The 19,099-nt window shown below is 40.2% G+C and overlaps 2 protein-coding genes across 5 annotated transcripts in view; both read left to right on the top strand.

The window, feature by feature from the left end:
• The first annotated feature begins 4,244 nt into the window (after positions 1-4,244).
• LOC124289762 overlaps positions 4,245-19,099 on the top strand; it is a 123,958-nt gene continuing 109,103 nt past the window's right edge. The window contains exons 1-3 of the mRNA XM_046726408.1: positions 4,245-4,306; positions 5,108-5,172; positions 5,584-5,958. Of these exons, the coding sequence (XP_046582364.1) occupies positions 5,127-5,172; positions 5,584-5,958 (421 nt within the window). The 5' untranslated portion in view covers positions 4,245-4,306; positions 5,108-5,126. The remainder of the gene's footprint in view (positions 4,307-5,107; positions 5,173-5,583; positions 5,959-19,099) is intronic.
• LOC124289767 (platelet endothelial aggregation receptor 1-like) lies at positions 12,314-18,452 on the top strand. Of its 4 annotated transcripts, XM_046726426.1 has the most exons (6): positions 12,314-12,642; positions 13,649-13,708; positions 14,173-14,237; positions 15,675-16,610; positions 17,160-17,259; positions 17,725-18,452. In XM_046726426.1, exons 3-6 carry the CDS (start codon positions 14,192-14,194, stop codon positions 18,335-18,337), a joined length of 1,695 nt encoding a protein of 564 aa, XP_046582382.1. In that variant the 5' UTR covers positions 12,314-12,642; positions 13,649-13,708; positions 14,173-14,191; the 3' UTR covers positions 18,338-18,452. The 4 variants fall into 4 exon arrangements, with proteins under 4 accessions (XP_046582382.1, XP_046582381.1, XP_046582383.1 ...); XM_046726425.1 differs by lacking the exon at positions 13,649-13,708; XM_046726427.1 differs by lacking the exon at positions 13,649-13,708 and having other exon boundaries at positions 12,321-12,642; positions 15,688-16,610.

Here is a 19,099-nt window from a genome sequence, read left to right as displayed (position 1 = left end):
CGGTTATACTGTTGCTTGGCTAATCAGATTGTGTATTTGGTTTGTATCATGGCTTGTTAATCACCTGTCTATTGTCAGTGTTAATTGGGGCATTGATCCCTTACATCGCATGTCTAAGGTACTACTAATTCAACTTTCTCCACGTGTTAGGGCACTAGTTTAGTCATATGTAATGACATCCTGATCACAAGGAAATATGTCGAGGTTTGTGAATAAATAAAGTCGGACACAATTTTCAAATATTAACTGAATACCAAATCCTTCGGCAAGTTGTTGAGGGAGTAATTTCTCAACAACAAGGTGAATGTTATCGGGGTTGAGTGTGTTTTCGAAATAAATTCTCGATGATAATTCTTGAACAAATATGCTTGAGAGAAATAAAATTGAAACAATTGAATAAAATGAAACAAGATTCTAAAGATGTTCATTTTATTTACGTTAACTCCCAAATTCGGAGTGGTGTTAAAGCAATAATGTTACTAGTTAGGTCGGAATTCATTTTGTTCCTAGTGCTACTAGGTGTTCCCAGTGAAACTGGTTCTGTTTTTTTTATGAAAATGTATGCAACCTGTTAAAGGATTCTTTACAGAAGAATCCCATTTGCCAAGTCTTTAGTCTGCGCATCACTGGTCACTCTGCAAAGTCAATGATGCTAACAGAACTATGATAGATTAGCTATGAGTGATTGAGTATAGTTTTACGCCGCTTTTAGCAATATTCCAGCAATATCACGGCTGGGATTCACACATTGTACCCATGTGGGAAGTCGAACCCAGGTCTCCAGATTGACGAGCGAACGCTTTAACCAAGCTATAAATGAAGTCTCTGTCTGAATCTTAGTAGACTAACAAACAGAGTGGTTGTTTGACACAACAGAAATAATTGAAAACAATCTACATTTCAGAATTTGATAGCCCGATATAAATCTGATTCAACACTTACTTTTCAAGTCATTAGGACCGCAGTCAAATAGAATTCAGCTCGAAAATCACGTATGACGTCATCAGGCAGCTGACGTCAGTAGGTCAACGTATGGTAGCCTGTATACATGCAGATGGCAAATACACGTTATAGGGCACCGTAAAAATAACAGGAACAATTTCAGTCTTACAGTGGCGTCTATGTCAAAGTAGATGACCTAAAACTAATTGATTTTACGCCAGTGTGTGCTCATTACACATTCCCTAATGTTTAATTGTGTCGTGTGGATAATGTTTTATGTATTGTGATGCAACCCGATGATGACCTAATTCAAAACATTAATGCTGACATGGATATAAACTGACGGCCAAAAGAAACTTTACTACATTTCTAAATCAATCTAGTTTAGAAACCACAAAAGTAAAATATCTTGATTTGATAAAAATCTCATCGAAATCAACATTTTAAATGACATTCATACTGAAATCGATATTGACATGTGACATTTGCTCTAACTGAAGTGTGTTAGCACAACCCAACTTTCAATGTAAGGCATATATGCATCTAAAGTCGCTGGAGTTCCATGTCCCATTAATAGTATGTATCACCATCCCCTGCTACAAGAAAGGCAAACACTCCCCGGGGCACAGAAAAAGTCTGTCGCCATTGTTCTTGAATAGCCTGGAACAAGACTGTGTTATATATTCTTAAAAAAAAAGAAACATGACATGCTGTTTTGGAGTTACTGTATTTACTGAGTGTATATAGCTGCTTCAAACATGACATCAATGCTCAATCACAGTAAATTCACAAATTTCCAAAACATGATTATCCAGAAAGTGTTTGGTAAAACCACAGAGGACTATTAAAGTCTCTTGGTCAGAGTAAAATGTCAGTATCTGGTGTGACCACCATGAGCATCGATAACAGCTTGGCAGCGGCGGCCCATACAAGAAAGGAGATGCCGAATGCCGTCTTGAGGAATGTTTTGATACACTTGCTGAAGTGCTGCGTGCAGTTCTTGTAGTGTCTGAGGTGGCGGATTACGCTGGTAAGCGTCGATCAAGAGTATCCCATAAATGTTTAATGGGGAACAAATCGGATGATTGTGAAGGCAATGTAACACCTGGACGTGGTTTCGCTGGAGGAAGTCCTGGCAAACACGTGCAACGTGAGGTCCAGCATTGTAAGGCTGGAACGATTAACCGTTGACGTTAATGAAGGGAACGACGTGAACCCCATTCAATGCACCTGCCACGTGCACAAGAGCTCTCGACCATGACGGTGAATACCTGCCCAGACCAAGACACTTCCACCACCAAATCTATCAACCTTCTGTACACAGTTATCGGCATAACATTTGTTCCGACGTCTGTATACACGTGAACGGCCATGAGCGCGTCTAAAAAGAAATCGAAACTCATCTGAGAACAAAATTATCCCCCATCTTGCCCGCAGCCATCTCATTCGTTGTGCCAAGACTTTACGTCGAACTGGTCTTCTGACAAAAGGTCTGGCCTCCCGTAGCCGATTGCGCACTGTCTGGTCGGTGATTCGGCGCAGTCCAGGGGTTTGGGTTGTTGTGGATGTTGAGGTCGTGGTGCGTGAACGAAGATGTCTCAACTGGATGTAGCGATCCTGTAACTCTAGGTCGACTTGACCTGGGTCTGTCATTAACATTCCCAGTATTGTATCGGGTCCATAGGTTTGAGATGGTCTGTCTGTGCCTTGCCACCTCATGCTGCGATGCCCCTGCGTGTATGTGGAGTACCGTTGTTGTGGCTTTTTAACGCCTTCAGTCATAGGCTTCAGCTCGGGGTGATACACAATTTCATGATGCACGGTCATTTCAAGTAGGGTGCGTTTTAGCGTTTCACTACAAACGTGAGTGTAACGTTACGTTTTTTGCAACGTTTCTTTTTGGGATTCAAGATGGCTTGGTTTGTGTCAAATATTTTGCTAAAAGTCAATTTGTTCCTCTGTCAAGTTTCTTATTTTTTTAGAGTATATATGCGTTGTCAGTCGGCTAGGATTTGCTTTTTACGAACCTTTACACTGGTGTATATTTTGCTGTGGCCAAATCAAATTAAAATGATTCGGCAAGTCTAGATTGCCTCAGTTTTTAATAATCGCTCTTGGCTCCTTTTGCATTACATTTTAATTATATATTTTCATATCAGAAAACTGTATTTCAGGCACAAACGTCACTCCATTTGACAGGAAATACCTGTCTTCAGACAATGCATTACAGAATTAAAATCGAGTGAAAAGAATGGTTTTCGCCCAGTCATTTTATGTTTTACATATATACGTTTAGGTCCTATCATAAACATTGCCAAACAGCATCCATCCAATATAGTCCTAAAGTGTTGTGGTATTTGTATCGGTCAGAGTTGTGGAAGTTGTTACAGACAAGACATATATTACCACTCCAGGAGACTTACCTATGTGAGCTGTGACCTAGGTAGTTTTGAGAAAACGTTTTCAGAAAAATCCTCTTATTTTTCAGTTTCAGTACGAACGTTAGGTCTTATACTTGCACAAAAATATAGAGATCTAACTCCGATGTTAGAATGAGAAGTCCATTTCGATTTTACTTCTTTTCTTACGTTATTTAGTACTATTTCATCATTTTTATGACTGGCGATGATAAAACAGTCAGATTTCTAGTTAACGAAATAGTACGAAAATAACTCTCCTTATTCCACAGTGAATGCAGCCCCAAAGAGCTGATTTACAAGGATTAGATCTAAGCCGAGACGAGTTATGATCTTTATCGTAGGTCGTGCGGAAAACCTGTCTTTGACGTCGTGGAGTAAAATCGACTTTAATTCAGTTCAGAAAGTAGTTTGCTTACTCACAGTTTCTATACAGCTGCAATGGGGACAGTAATCATTTCGGTGTACGTGAAAATATGTGCAGTATGTATTTAGCCTTATTAAATATCCGACAACACATTGCAGTGTCTATAGTTCAAGTTTAATACTTGCAGTTGATTTTCCAATCTCAGAAAGATAACGATACAAATCTACATCAAAGCTCAGTTTTACTGTCAGAGGCAGACAGAGGGACGGGCGACCGCAACCTTCCATATTCCGAACACATAAACTGTTAATTCATCATCACCACATACATTGAATTTTTGTTATTATTACAAGGTGATAGTATTGTGGGACATTCTTTTAGGTTCTAAATATATTTTAGAACTGAACTTTATAACACAAGGAAATATTTTAAGTTTGTGATCAGGTGACCAATTGGACCATGTTTTCATAAGCTTCCGTAAAGGAAACGGTTACTGAATCACTGGGCCTCCTGGCCTTCCTACATATCGTGATTAGCTAGCCGTCAAGCTGAGACAGCTGGACTGGAGCCTGACATAAAGGTGAATATTTTATATCGTATTAACTGCATATCACTGGAACACTGATCTGATCATGTAACTAAGGTACCACCGGCATATGCTCAAAACAATTTCGGGAGAACTATTTTACCTGAAATACCTACGTGAAGATCTGACGTAGAACTGGTCTTCAGTAACCCATGCTTGTCGTAAGAGGCGACTAACGGGATCGGGTGGTCAGGCTCGCTGACGTGGCTTATGCATGTTATCGTATCCCAATTGCGTAGATCATGTACATTCTTGGATTATCTGATCCCGACAAAATCAATTACTGAACTCAACAAGCAAACAAATACACATAGTCAAACAAGCATGAGCGAGTGGAGTAGTAGTAAGTTGGGTGTTACGATGCTTTTTCAATACAAACTTTTCAACGTTTTTGACCAACAATCTTACTTCAATTTTCATAACTGTAGTTCGCATCAACCATGTATGTAGATAAATGTTACAATTGATTTGCTTTATTTGATAAACGACCCTGATAATTACAGTAATAATTACAATGCCAATGTTTGGCGGAGATGTGAAATCAAACTTCGATATGAAATGTTTTCCTCGTATTGGCTTGAGAAAATTACTCCAAATGTACTAAGCGACTCTTATAATAATGCATCTATCACATAATGTAATTGTAGACCAGCTGTGTAAAAATATCAGTGTAGTGTTAGGGGGTTCATGGCCAAATATCGCTTCACTGCCACTTGAGAACCGTGATGGTATTAAAAGTTGTTGAAAGCAGTGTTAAATCACAATATCCTACATTGCTAACAATCTATGTTTCAGAACTCTTCAAGCTCTAACAATGGTTAATGTCTTGAGGCTTATCCTACTGTGGGCTGCATCGCAAGGTTTGTATACATGTCTTTCATTCATGCGTTCCGTGATGCACTGTCGTAGTCCATTCCCCGTCACAATCTTCACTGTATATTCGTGTTAACAGTGTCATGCTTTTCTCATACCAATGAACATGTCGTTGAACTGATAGTTTTTCACGACTGAGTGTTTTCCTGGCGGAAACACAGTATGTATTTGGCATATTAGAATACATACCAGTGTGATGACCCAGGAGATATGATTCCAGATTTCAAGACTGTCAACAGATACTACAGAACCTGCTAATGGCCGAACAATACACTTTACAAATGGTTACTTGTTTTGATCAGAATGCTTTCAATCGTAATAGGAAAATAAATTAAGTCCGACTTAATGTCTTTCAATAATATCAGAATTTATATTGCAAACCACCTCACTGTTTACAGTTTCCTCTACAAGCACACCTTGTTCCAACTGTGACCGTAACAACGTGACCTGTGTTGACGGTGTGTGTCTACCTCGCTGTGTCAATGTGACGTCATCTGGAGAGTGTCTCCAGTGTCTGGACTCCAGGTTCTATGGTAAACAGTGTCAACATGACTGTCCAGACACCTGTCTCAACTCTCGCTGTCAGATGAACAACACCCGTGTTGTGTGTACAGAGGGATGTGTGGCCGGCAAGAAGGGAGATAACTGTGGAGTGAACTGTCCTACAGCCTGTACACAGTGTGAACGTTATGGTGATGGTTGTACAGGACCGTGTCAGAATCCCCAGCATTACGGTCAACACTGTAGAACACCTTGTCCCTCCAACTGTAGAGGTGGATGTGATAGGATCACAGGAGGGGAGTGTGTGACACCTGCTGTGTAAAGGTGGATGTAATGGGATCACAGGGGAGTGTGACAGTTGGGTATGTGATAAAGGGTGTGACAGTTGTGAGCCGGGGTACAGAGGGAAGCACTGTAACATTACCTGTCCCTCCAACTGTAGAGACTGTGACAGGGAAACAGGCGAGTGTATACACTGTGTTGAAGGGTACTGCAAGGGTGGATGTGACGAGCAGGGAGATAACTGTAACAGTACATCTTGTAAAACAACATGCCGAGCAAACTGTATAATTAATGACTTCACACAAAACCAGTGCAATGGACCTTGTATCAACGCCAACTACTATGGAAAGATATGCACCATTCCATGTCCAGATAACTGTGCCAAATGTGAGAAAGACTCTGCGAGATGCCTCAACTGTGTACCAGGTGTGAGAGGTGAACTGTGTAACGAGTCATGCCCATCTAACTGTATGGTCTGTGATCGTTTTGTGGACATGTGTATCGGAGCTTGCCGAGATCCTAACTATCATGGAGGGAATTGCTCGACTCCTTGCCCTGTCAGCTGTGACGGTTGTGACAAGGACACTGGACTGTGTATGAGCTGTGTCCAAGGCTACAGCAGAACCTACTGTGACGAGGTGTGTTCTCCGTGTGTTGGGGACGCTTGCCACAGACTGCCTTGCAAAACACGTGAGTTATTATTCATTCTTGCACGACATTGAAAAAAAGTTTGATATTGATTGTTTAATAAGAGGGAGCTTTTCCCTATTAATACATGTTTAATTAACTCGTTTTCACACAAAACGCGTCAGTTATTATTCATTCTTTCGAGGTTGAAGAATGCTTCATTCCAATTGGTTGAAAAGAGGTACCGTCTTCCTTGTTGATACGTTTATTAAATTATAAATTTTCACGATAAAGACGCTTGTGTGAATTCCTCCATATCCTACATCTCGATCCATAACAATTGCAGCCCATAATAATCCGGAAAAACAATTAATGAAAGTTTCATACATTTGACCATTCTTAGACAGCCTTTTACTGGGTACCAGCTCAGGAATAGACTTTTGATGTAAAGACGTTTCTGCTTGTGTGGTAATCAATAACAGTGAACACCGACAAAGCCTATTAGTGGATAGTCTTGACAAATAGACAAACTGAAAACCTTCACATTAATGAAATATCAAGGATATAGAACAATGATTTTATGGGTTGAAGCCAGTTAATATAATTAAGTGGCACAAATAGAATGACAGATATATTTTCATTGTTGAAATGGTAACGTATAATGCTCTGTGATCTTCTTGATTGAAAGTACAGTTTTATTGCCTGACATTAGCTAATATCACTCAAAACAACACACATATATGATATATTTACGAACAATTTGATCAGAATTATGGTTTAATTACCCTGGTTTGGTGACGTTTTAATCACAATATGTATGCGATCAACTCTGTGTCGTAGTAGATAGAGTGGAAGGTGGTTCGATCCCCTGGTAGTTGGTACGTCACCCTGGCCGGCTCGGAATCAGTAAAGTATGTTTTGGCCCAGTATGTTAACATCTGGCGTGTTATCGTAGTAGACAAGCACTTTTATAAAACCTGCTTAAGGCATATGTGTCGCTACAAAAGTTCGATAACATTACGCTGGACGATAACTCAATTTCTTTCTCACCTTATAAATGTCCGTGTCATGGTTTACCGAACTGCCCTTCCATTTGCAGGTTCGTCTGATCACATCTTAGTAATTTCCATTGGATCAGTAGCAGGGGTTCTATGCTGTGTTATATTGCTTCTCATATTCAAGAGGTAGGTATCAGTTTTAGAACATACATTATACATAAGTAACTTCGTGTTAATCAGAATTATTGATTATTTGTGGAAAAGACTAATTACTGCTGACAGAAGTAAGAGGCGAATATAATGAGATGCTCTTGTAGAGTGACTGAGTAAAAACATGTGAAGCTGAGCTACCTGAGCTAAAAACGAGTTGTTTATAATATTTCCTTTTGTCGAATATATGGGAGGACGTGGATAAGTTGGTATCAGGACAGGAATATAGAGGACAATTTGGCATCAGTCTAGGCAATAAGCTTGACATGAATATTGTATTAGATTGACATTAATCATATCAGTGCATTTGTCTTGATAACTGATGTGATAAACCTATTTTGTGTTATATTCATCTTAGTATACACAATGTAATAATGTGAAGAGATACAGTCTAATTAATACACGTGATGACAACTTTGCAGACGCTTGACTCGAGTACACTGTTCTGATGGCTCCAGCAGGAACCACAGCGATAACATTGCGCACAGATACTGGGAGATTGATGTCAACTTGGTTGCCGGGCAGTCTGACCATGTTGAAGAGTCTGTGAGACCTGCATTACCTCCTACAGACAGACCCCGAGTAAGAACTGCAGGCAGCGCACCATCCGATGGTCAAGGTCCAGTTGCGTTGTCTCACACCCTTCCACCAACGCCTGGGCAAGGCGAACCTGCAGGGAGCGACTCTGAGCTGATAGATTCTGCAGAAGGAAATGGTGATGCAGGAGAGTCTTTGTTGACACTGTTAGCTGCATCAGCCCTTTCTGAGAATGAGAGAGATTCTCAGCGCCAATCTGTCCAGAGTGACACTGGGATCGCGTTTTCAGATGAAATCCAAAGGATGACCGAAAGAACCGATTCGATCATTTTCATTGAAGAGAACTGTGATTTGTCAAACGTGAATGTCCGATATTTGACAGCGAAAAAAGTTGACAGAGATAGTGCTTCTTATGAAATGTGACACACATAATGCATGCAGATTTTAAACTTGTACGTTACAGTAATACTGGAAGTATGTTTGACAAATCCGCCCCCATTTTGGGTAAAAACAATTCAACAAACCGAATACCCCACTTCCGTTTCATAGATTATATTTATAATGATGGAGTAATGATAAAATCTGCTCAAGTTTTATTCACAACTTTTATTAAAAGTTCACCTCGTAAATATATTTTCAATTTCCTGATATCGGACATTAACATACTCATGCAAATACTGACCGTGAAGATCCGTGAATGTGGTAAGAGGCGCAAGAGGCGACTAACGGGATCGGTTGGTCAGACTCCCAATTGCGTAGATTGATGCTCACGAGGTTGATCACTGGATTATCAGGTCCAGACTAGATTACTTACAGACCGCCGTCATATATATGGAATATTGCTGAGTGCGGCGTTAAACAACAAACAGACAGACAGTCATGCAAATACTCAGTACACATGATATTGTACATTTGTATATGTTTTCATTACAATCTCACATGTTGATATAAGAATAGATTTAACTGGAGTATTTCTTGTAAATTCCTGGTCAACTGTTGTAATGTACCGGACTACCCTTGACAGAATGCATTAGTGCCATCTCTCTCTGAGGATACATGACTACGACAGGCAAACATATGCCAACTTAAAGTGTGACAGTTCTGGTCATCTATATGTAATTTGATTGTGAAAGGAATGCCAGTCATGGAAATGCATTTCCTTCTAATGCGGAATTTGCGCCATTTCCATGGTGTGCCACTGTACAAATATTATGCTTAGCTAACTTTACATTCTAGTCACCCTGAACAAGACACGTGAAGCCATGTCCGTCTGGAAGGGGATATGGAACCGACCACTGTGGGTTGTACATGTGTAAACACGTCCACGTCAGAGGATAAACAGTCTCGTCATCCGCCGTTTTGGGTGTAAAACGCAAAAGATCGGTGAAAATGACACACATTTGGAGATCAGTGATGACACGAAGTGATCGCGAAAACCGTAGGCATGTCCTGCAATACCGATATAACCGACCACTCATGTATCTGTAGTTCTTTTGTTGCGTAAGGACACACAGCAGTATGCAATCGAGCCCCAGTCAAACAATCAAGCGATGGCCCTAACTTCACTTGCATATTTTGATTTTGAATGAGGTCTGCCTTGTGTAAAAGTGCAGAGACGCACCTGACTGTTTGGAAACGTTTGAGAAATATATTGGACTGTATATCTCGGTCGAAACATCTCTATCGTAGTTGACTCAGTGTAACTGATAAATGTTTCTGAGTTTAGGATGAACATCCCTCCACCAACAGAAACACCGACCAACTCCGTATGAAAATAAAACGCCGGAGAATAACCAGTCTCATTTATACCCCGAGGCGGAGCTTGCCACACTCGAATTTGTGGTGCAGTGGTTAATGTTTATATGCAAATTAGAGTGAGTATGTACTATATACAATCTCTAATTCATCATCCAGCTACTCAGACTATTGTATTAGTATTGTATTTCAATCTTGCAAGCTAGAATATCTTGACATGAAAGGTAGTTTATATGGTTTCAGTTGCGGGCATATTGTCCGTGACAAACACTTCCTTTCATTGGAGCATGTATGTCTTTTTATTCACTTCCTGCATCAAAATATTTAAAAAAATGTAAAATAGATTTCATTTGTTGATTTGATAATATTCGACATTATATTTCATGCCAATGCTGTGTCAATAAACAAATCATCACACATATTCGTTAATTATTTGGTTTAATCGTTTAGGTCAGGGACAGGAATAAGGTAAACGGACATTTGTTTTACAGTCAAAGTTGTTGAAAGTGTACATATTTCTATGACTCAAAATCAAACTCATCAGCGATACACGTGATGACACTCCATATTGCAACTCAGCGTTTTGGATAAAAATACATATCATTCATACGCCTGTGTGTTCGGATTTTACAGTTATTAGCCAACAGGAAGGTAAATTCTGGTTTCATTCCCCGGTATGACCTCTGACCGTACAACACAGACAATGTGGCCTATATCAGAATATCAACATACACACAGAAGATGGTAGGCTGATACACAGGCCTCTATGCGTGGAGGTCCTAAATCGAGTTACACAGTCCTGAAAGGTTCTTCTTTTAGGATGCCTTTACATGAAGGTGTATTGACTTTGAATGGGACAATGAAGAACATGTATATTTGTTATTTTAACGTGACCAGCTAGAAACATGTTAGAAATATTTGAAATATTCACTTTAGGCCAGTTCGTGGTGATCATATTTGATACAAATTATAGAGACAATAGTTATGGAAAAACAAAAAAAACAAATGACTAATAACATTACGTCTACGAAGGGTAATAAACATTCTCCAGTTGAGTAAGTAATACACACGTACCAACGCCAGTTCACACACACACACATACGCACACACACCATCGCTCTAACACCCCCACCCACTACCTTGTGCATATACAGATAACATATATTGATCCTTTCCAATTATAAGTAGCGACGTTGTCATCAAATGTTCTTCACCCTTTTTATATAATGACATAATAATCTTTATGGAGGAACCGTTTCTCACTGTTTTTATTCAATAGGTACGGACATGAAGCACGTTTGTGCTTAACATCAGGTATAATAAATGTCAGACTTATTCTCATGTCTTCTGTGGTAAGCGACAGAACACATTTGATACAAAAAAACAAACACAGTGTCGTATAAGACTATAGATAAATAATACTGATTTTCACTCATGGACGATGGACTTCAAATACCTCAAATCTACCCATATATACTCATGCCAATAATGGTTGTCACCCCCTTCAATTTTTTTAATTGGAGAGGGTGTGTGGGGTGGGGGTGTGAGGTGTGAGGTGTGTGTGGGGTTGGGGTGGAGAGGGGGAGTGACAACCATTATTGGCATGAGTATACATACAACTCATTCATCCTTCAGTATCGTTCATACTGTATACCAGGTATATCTCGCGAATATAAGATATCGATGCTATACTATCTTAAGTCGAATGACATCACAATGAAAGTAACGATCTAAGCTTTTACTATTGGCAATCCACACACAACCTCAGTGAAGCACATTTTGAAATTAGCTTGTTATTAGGATATACTGAACCGTGATGACGGTTCATATTTGCTACAGCTGGTCACAGCAGGTGTGTGTGTTACATGGGAATACACTTGCCCCTTGCTTTCAGGCCAATGGGGAGGCGAATCTCAGACATGTATTGATTATATGTTGTTTAACGCTGCACGCCGGAATATTCCAGCTGTTGTTATAACGGTGGCCTGCAAATAACCAAGTCTGGGCAAACCAGGGACTGACATCAAGAGCATCGGTCTAAGCGAATGGGATTCAGTGACATACGTAATATTAGTCAAAGCAGCGAGGCTTACCATCCGCTTACCCGGTAGACACCTCTTACAACAAGCATTGGTTGATAAATATCATTTCAAACCCGGTTCTTCTTGACGTCATTGGTTGTTACATGTTCCCTTTACGACATGGGGAGAATACATGGTGTACTTTCTGGGGAAAATTTCTTGCACGTTTAACGTAACATGCCAAATCTATTTCAAGAACCTTCCTGTCCCATACGCTGTATGGTCTACCATAGTAATCATTGTGAGTCTACATATTTAATTTGAGTATATATTTTCCTCCTCATGGGTTAACGTTACAGTTAGGAGTAAAATGTACGTGTGGTGGAATGGAGTTATCTTCCGGTTACAGGTTCAGAGGACAAATGTTGACCACGCCGCCAAACGATGTGACCTGGGTGACGACGTGGAGGAAATAGAATCTGTATCAACATACATGGACGCTGCATCATTGTATGGTCTGCCTAAGGTAATACATTCACAATGTCTTCAACATTTGTTCCTTTGGAAACATATATTGTGTGCTTGTATATACTATTCGTTATGTACACCTTCTTTGACGTATAGTTATCTCCTCGTGTTACTCATGTCCAGTCTAAATGTTTTGTTGTAATGTCATGATGTCAATGGATTACCAGATAATTTGCCGGGTCGTGGCGATGGCTAAATATGCATTAGATAAGGACAAACTTTATAGATGAAGTTAAATACACATTTTCGACAAACTAATTTCATAGTGAAGACCTGGGTCAAATCTAGTCTCGAGCATGACTGTACACGTGATGTATGTTTAAAGATAGTTTGATTTCGCATCTGTAAACTCACTGTCACATTCACTCTCAGTCAACAGAATGGACGCCTTCAATACACGTTCTTCACAGACAGAGAATTCTGTCACAGATGTATCTCTTTAGGCCCTCTATAGAAACCAATAGTTAGGTGAAATCTTTCACAGTTACACATACATTTTGGGACACACGGTTAGCTGAGGTCTGCCAGCCACACACATCGTTAACTGAGGTCTGCCTGTCACACCTATGGTGTGGCAGGCACCGGTAGAACCTATAACACAAATATGCAAATGCATGTCTCGCCTTCACCTGAACAAACACGGTAATATATGGTAGTCAAAATAGAACAAAATAGAGCATTTGCTTTAGATGTCATATTTGTCGTTGAGGTTTCAAATTGTGGAAACATTTTGACATTTTTAGCATAAAAGCTTTTTCAGGCCGTAATAGCTGTAACCTTGATCAAATATATTTTGTATTTAGAGTAGTGGGGCGCTCTTTGAATTTTTCGATTGTACCTCAGCAGTTGTATCCTTCGATTTGAGCTACTACAATATTGCTAAATATTGAGGGAAAGCTGATTGTTTTGTAGCTGATTGCCCGTCTTGTCATACAGTCGTGTTTATAGTTTATTACACTCTGAACCTTCATGAAACACACTAGTCTCCTATATTTCTTGTTCAGGTGGCAACATCATTGGAAATGCTTGGTTATTGGGCAATCCTTCTTGGCCATATTCCTGTGGTGAGATGTCACCGAAGCAAGCACACGCGTACCTATGCAGATTTGCAGATCTAGAAACAAACACATATAGTCCAGGAAGATATTTATGAAAGGAAACAGATGTTGGCAGTTGTCCTGCTCAGAAGCAATTTCCTTAAAGTATTAAGAAACACGTGACATGTGTATGGTCTTTACTGGTGTTATACAATTTCTCCTATGCATATATAACCGTCAACTTAAAGATAACAAACAAACCATGGAAAGAGAGTTAGATATGTCAAGGTCTGATCCAAAGTTAAAATTAAATACTTTGTTCATTCTGTGTTATTGCGTACGTACTCACTTGTGTTTAGCAACCTAGGTATTATAGTAATGTTGTGCGGGAAATAACTGAAATAGCATATCATCATTGCATATCTTAGTCGCAGACCTGTAAGCGCTATGGAATAAGATAAAGCACTGACAATGACTTAATCTATTTGCAGAGGTATTTCAAGTGAAAAGATGTTGTCTCTCGCGGTGATTCTCCTTTCACACTGTATGTCAACAGGTAATTATTCCTTAACGTCTCTCTGTAAATGTGACATAGAAATCAATGGATGGAGTAGGTCCCGAACAACCTATACTTGTCGTACCAGAAAACGGCAATGGCATCATTGGGTGGTTGTCAGGTTGTGTGAATGATAGCGTGTATTGGCACCGATACGGTATGGATGGATGTCAGGTTGTGTTAATGATGGCGTGTATTGGCACCGATACGGTATGGATGGATGTCAGGTTGTGTGAATGATAGCGTGTATTGGCACCATACGGTATGGATGTCAGGTTGTGTGAAAGATGGCTTGTTTTGGAATCCATACGGTATGGATGTCAGGTTGTGTGAAAGATGGCTTCTCTTGGTACCCATACGGTATGGATGTCACGTTGTGTGAAAGATGGCGTGTCTTGGTACCATATACAGGTTGTGTGAAAGATGGCGTGAATCCATACGGTATTGATGTCAGGTTGTGTGAAAGATGGCGTGTCTTGGTACCCATACGGTATGGATGTCAGGTTGTGTGAAAGATGGCGTGTCTTGGTACCCATACGGTATGGATGTCAGGTTGTGTGAAAGATGGCGTGTCTTGGTACCCATACGGTATGGATGTCAGGTTGTGTGAAAGATGGCGTGTCTTGGACCCGTCGGTATACGGTAAAGGGCGTGTCTTGGATTCTATACGGTATGGATGTCAGGTTGTGTGAAAGATGGCGTCTCTTGGTACCCATACGGTATGGATGTCAGGTTGTGTGAAAGATGGCGTGTCTTGGTACCCATACGTTGCGTGAATGATGAAGTGTCATCCACGGTATGGCTCATAATATCAGTCAATGGTCTGTCCTACCCAGACTGGAATGGTTTCATTACATAGTTGTTAAAGGCTTAAACATACATACTAGTATCTTGTTTGCAGCTGTTTAATTGGGACTTTAACAATAACATTCACGTCCATTTTCCACCAGTATGAATGCAATTACTCCTTATATACTACCCATCAAAAGTTTAGACTCACCTAACGCACTCACTATATGTTATGTATATATATATGGTTACATCGAAGATGAATTTCTTCACTAACTTTGGGGAACCAACTGCAAACTTTATGCAGATGAACTGTACGAGGATCATGCATCAAATTGCTAACAAGCATATGCAAATATCGTTCATGTGAACAGCTGCATTTTGGTGAAAAGTGTTGTTAAGCATTCACCAATTTTCACTGATTTTCATCATTTACTGAACTCATGACAATAATTTTTTCAACGTCACGAATTTGTTTTTACAATTCATTTGTTCATGTGTAAACAGTACCTTTAACCTGAATGGAATATTTTGAAAATTAGGTTTGGAACAGTTGACTGAAGTAAGTGGCTACATTTACACTAGTCTAAACTTTTGATGGGTAGTATATGTGTGTCTATCCAACAAACATCTCTCTACTATCCACAGTTGTTTATACCAGCACAGTCTGCCCCAACTGTGACAACAACGGGACCTGTGTCGACTCCCGGTTCTATGGAACACACTGCGATTTAGAGTGTCCAGACACCTGTCTCAACTCTCGCTGTCAGATGAACAACACCCGTGTTGTGTGTACAGAGGGATGTGTGGCTGGTAGAAGGGGAGGCGACTGCGGATTGAACTGCCCAACAGCCTGTAAACAGTGTGAACGTTATGGTGATAGTTGTACAGGGTTGTGTCGCAATGCCCGGTATTACGGTCCAAATTGTAGCAAACTATGTCCCTCTCACTGTAATTTAAAGGATGGATGTACAACAATCAAAGGATACTGTAATGGTTGTGAAGCTGGGTATAGAGGTAGATATTGCAATCATTCCTGCCCTGATAACTGTGAACGTTGCGATCAGTATGGCGAAGGCTGCCTGAAATGTACTGAACGGTACTGTCTGGGATTGTGTGACGAGAATATGACTAATTGTGATAGTACTTCGTGTAAAAAGACATGTCTCCCGAACTGCAGAAGCTTCGACATCGGTAGGTCTCAGTGTACCGGTCCATGCATAAATCAGAACTATCATGGAGCCATGTGCAGCATCTCGTGCCCACCCAAGTGTGACACGTGTCACAAACAAACAGGGAAGTGCATGCAATGCGTTCCAAGGATGTGGGGTAGGTCTTGTAATGAATCATGCAATCAAAACTGTAAGGTATGTGATCGATATTCGGGGCAATGCATCGGTCTTTGCTCAAATTCTAATTTTCATGGAGACTATTGTGCCACCCCTTGCCCCGTCAACTGCCATGGTTGTCACAGAGAGACAGGGCTGTGTATCGAGTGTGCCACCAACTTCAGCCGGAAGTACTGCGATGAGATATGTTCGCCCTGCGCAGGACAGACATGCAACACGTCACCTTGTCAAAAGCGTGAGTCATAGTCATGGTAAAGCTCGATATCGAAACTGATCATTCAAACTTGTAAATATACCTTTTGTAAATGTAACGTTATTTGTTTCCGTATAACGGGATGATTTATTTATCAAGGAGATAACTTCCGAGTTAGTGTGCATGAAAATGCCTTGTAGACTACTGCGACGTCATCGGTTGCCATGACATCACTTGTCTATATGCCAATGGCGATGGTGAATTGTACTTTGCACATTCGGGATACGTGTTGTTACTGTTTACAAACGGAACTGAAGTGAGGAATTAATTTGGAAATTAAATATAATTTCACCCTAGAGTATTTTCATGTCTAACACACCAAGGCTCGTCATGAAGTGTTTAAAGTTTGTATTGACCCGTGTAGATATATGTATATGTATTCTCTGCCTACAGTGATTTATTCAATTTAAAGCAGTTTGAGAAAAATATAAATGATTTTAATCTTTGAAAATGTACATGGGATGAGCACTGAGTCAAAGAATGTCCTATGAGACCCAGTAACAAACTGTTGAATTATGACTGTTGTTGCAGGGAACGCTGACCACACTTTGGTGATTGTCATGGGAACAATAGCTGGAGCCTCCACATTACTGCTACTGGTACTGGGCTTCTGGGCACACAAGAGAAACCGGTAGGTGATGAACAGAGACTGTACAATGATCGGAACAATTTACAGAACCTATAAGTTTGAAACACAATTTTCCATTTTCCTCTCTTACCACAATACACTGGTTTATTTGAATGCGAAGAATTAGGTTATGTGATTGCTTCACCCAATGACACCCACAAGTACACAGCGCACTTTGTACCCAGCTGAAGGAAATAGTAAAGTCCGATTGAAACTGGGTGACTCAGTGGTGGAATCTGTTTCCACAGATAATATAGACTGGTTATTCTCTGGCATTAAAGCGCGTTCTATGACAAATTAACAATTTCTTTAAACTTCAGTTTGTTGCATGTTTCTAAATCTTTGAAAGATATGTCACCTGACAATCGTCATACAATGACAATGTTAATGCAATGGTAACAAACTAACAATCATTGGTATACTTTACAGCTTAGCGAAGCATTATTGGAAGTATATTTTGTTTTGTAGACTGATGTGTGTCTCCTCATCAAACACCGGAGGTGGAAGATGGGACAGCAATGGCTCCAGACAATCACGCAACAGTGACTACCAGTCGCACAAGTATTCGGAAATATACGACAAGGACTTGGACACTGATTCTTGTCTACCTGGACCTTCTCCACCTAGGCTGTCTGTACAACCCCCTCTTCCTCCATTACATCCTAAACACGACCCAAGACAAGAGTCACCCAAACCACGGTCCTGGTCACTTGGACAAGGGACGTCACGTGACTTCCGGTCATCATTTGTGTCTGCGCATAAGGATTCTCACATGACAAGCGGAAATGAACCTTCTTTGGTTACGTCAGAGATGTCAGGTGTTTCCAACATTGCATCCTCACCAATAAAAGACCTTGCCAGATCACCATCAATGCCAGTATTGATGACTACTGATGTTGCATCAGGTTCCACTCATCAGTATATACCACATTCCTGTGATATACACGACAGACCAGTATCTTCAAGCACCCTGGGGCTCCCTACAAAGACCAGTTCAATCCTATTCATAGAGCAAAACAATGACTTGTCAAATATCACTGTCAAATACATTACTCCAGATGAAACTGTCCAGGGAAAATGAGCATGATACATCGGCTTTCTTGATTTGTATATATCCGCTTGAGATTAACCTCTTTTAATGTATATGTTCCTTGTTTTTATGCGTTCCTGAATCGAATAAAAAATTGCTTACGAAATATGTTGTGTTACACATGACTACAAACTAGAACACTGGATCTCATCTATTGTCTCACGAACATTGATGCAAGATGTAATATCTGAGGATATGTTTATATGATGATAAAGTATTAGAGGCATGCCGTATTTAACGCTATTGATTCACTGTCATTATTCTCGACAAAAGGATGTTTGATCTCAGGCTCTCTGACACCCAGTTGCGTAGGTCGAAGTTCATGGATTTTCCGGCACTGGATTGTCTGGTCCAGACTCGATTACGTACAGACCATCGTCATATAGCTGGAATATTGCAGAATACGGTGTAAAATAACAACTCAAGACATCCAGTTCAAGATGCCTTCTGAATGTCTGTAACCATCACTAGAAATTTACGACGCGTATGTAAATTCTGAGGTAGAAAATATGGATATACATACCGATACCTCTACCTGCATTTTAGACGGTACAATGTACAACACACTGCCTTTCTTCAGCCAAAGCTTGTATACTGAATCTAATGAGTTTATTTATGAATTAACTAAGGATACAATTTGTTTGATTCGCTTGAATTTAACAGCATTCATCTACATGTACGGTTGTAACGCTCGGACACGTGTTCTTTGGCATGGTGACAGAGTGTGCATCCTACAACTCTAGGTATAAGCTG

This window comes from Haliotis rubra, unplaced genomic scaffold, assembly GCF_003918875.1.
Source record: "Haliotis rubra isolate DU_JTF1 unplaced genomic scaffold, ASM391887v1 Scf449, whole genome shotgun sequence".
Taxonomy (NCBI): Eukaryota; Metazoa; Mollusca; class Gastropoda; order Lepetellida; family Haliotidae; genus Haliotis; species Haliotis rubra.
The sequence above is the reverse complement of the archived record's forward strand: the minus strand, read 5'-3'. Positions and strand labels throughout refer to the sequence as shown.

What these genes read in the sequence shown, in the direction of transcription:
- LOC124289767 (XM_046726425.1), top strand. An exon ending in CACGTCACCTTGTCAAAAGC is followed by an intron (nt 16,611 to 17,159) that starts GTGAGTCATAGT and finishes CTGTTGTTGCAG; the next exon opens with GGAACGCTGACCACACTTTG. An exon ending in TGGGCACACAAGAGAAACCG is followed by an intron (nt 17,260 to 17,724) that starts GTAGGTGATGAA and finishes TTTGTTTTGTAG; the next exon opens with ACTGATGTGTGTCTCCTCAT.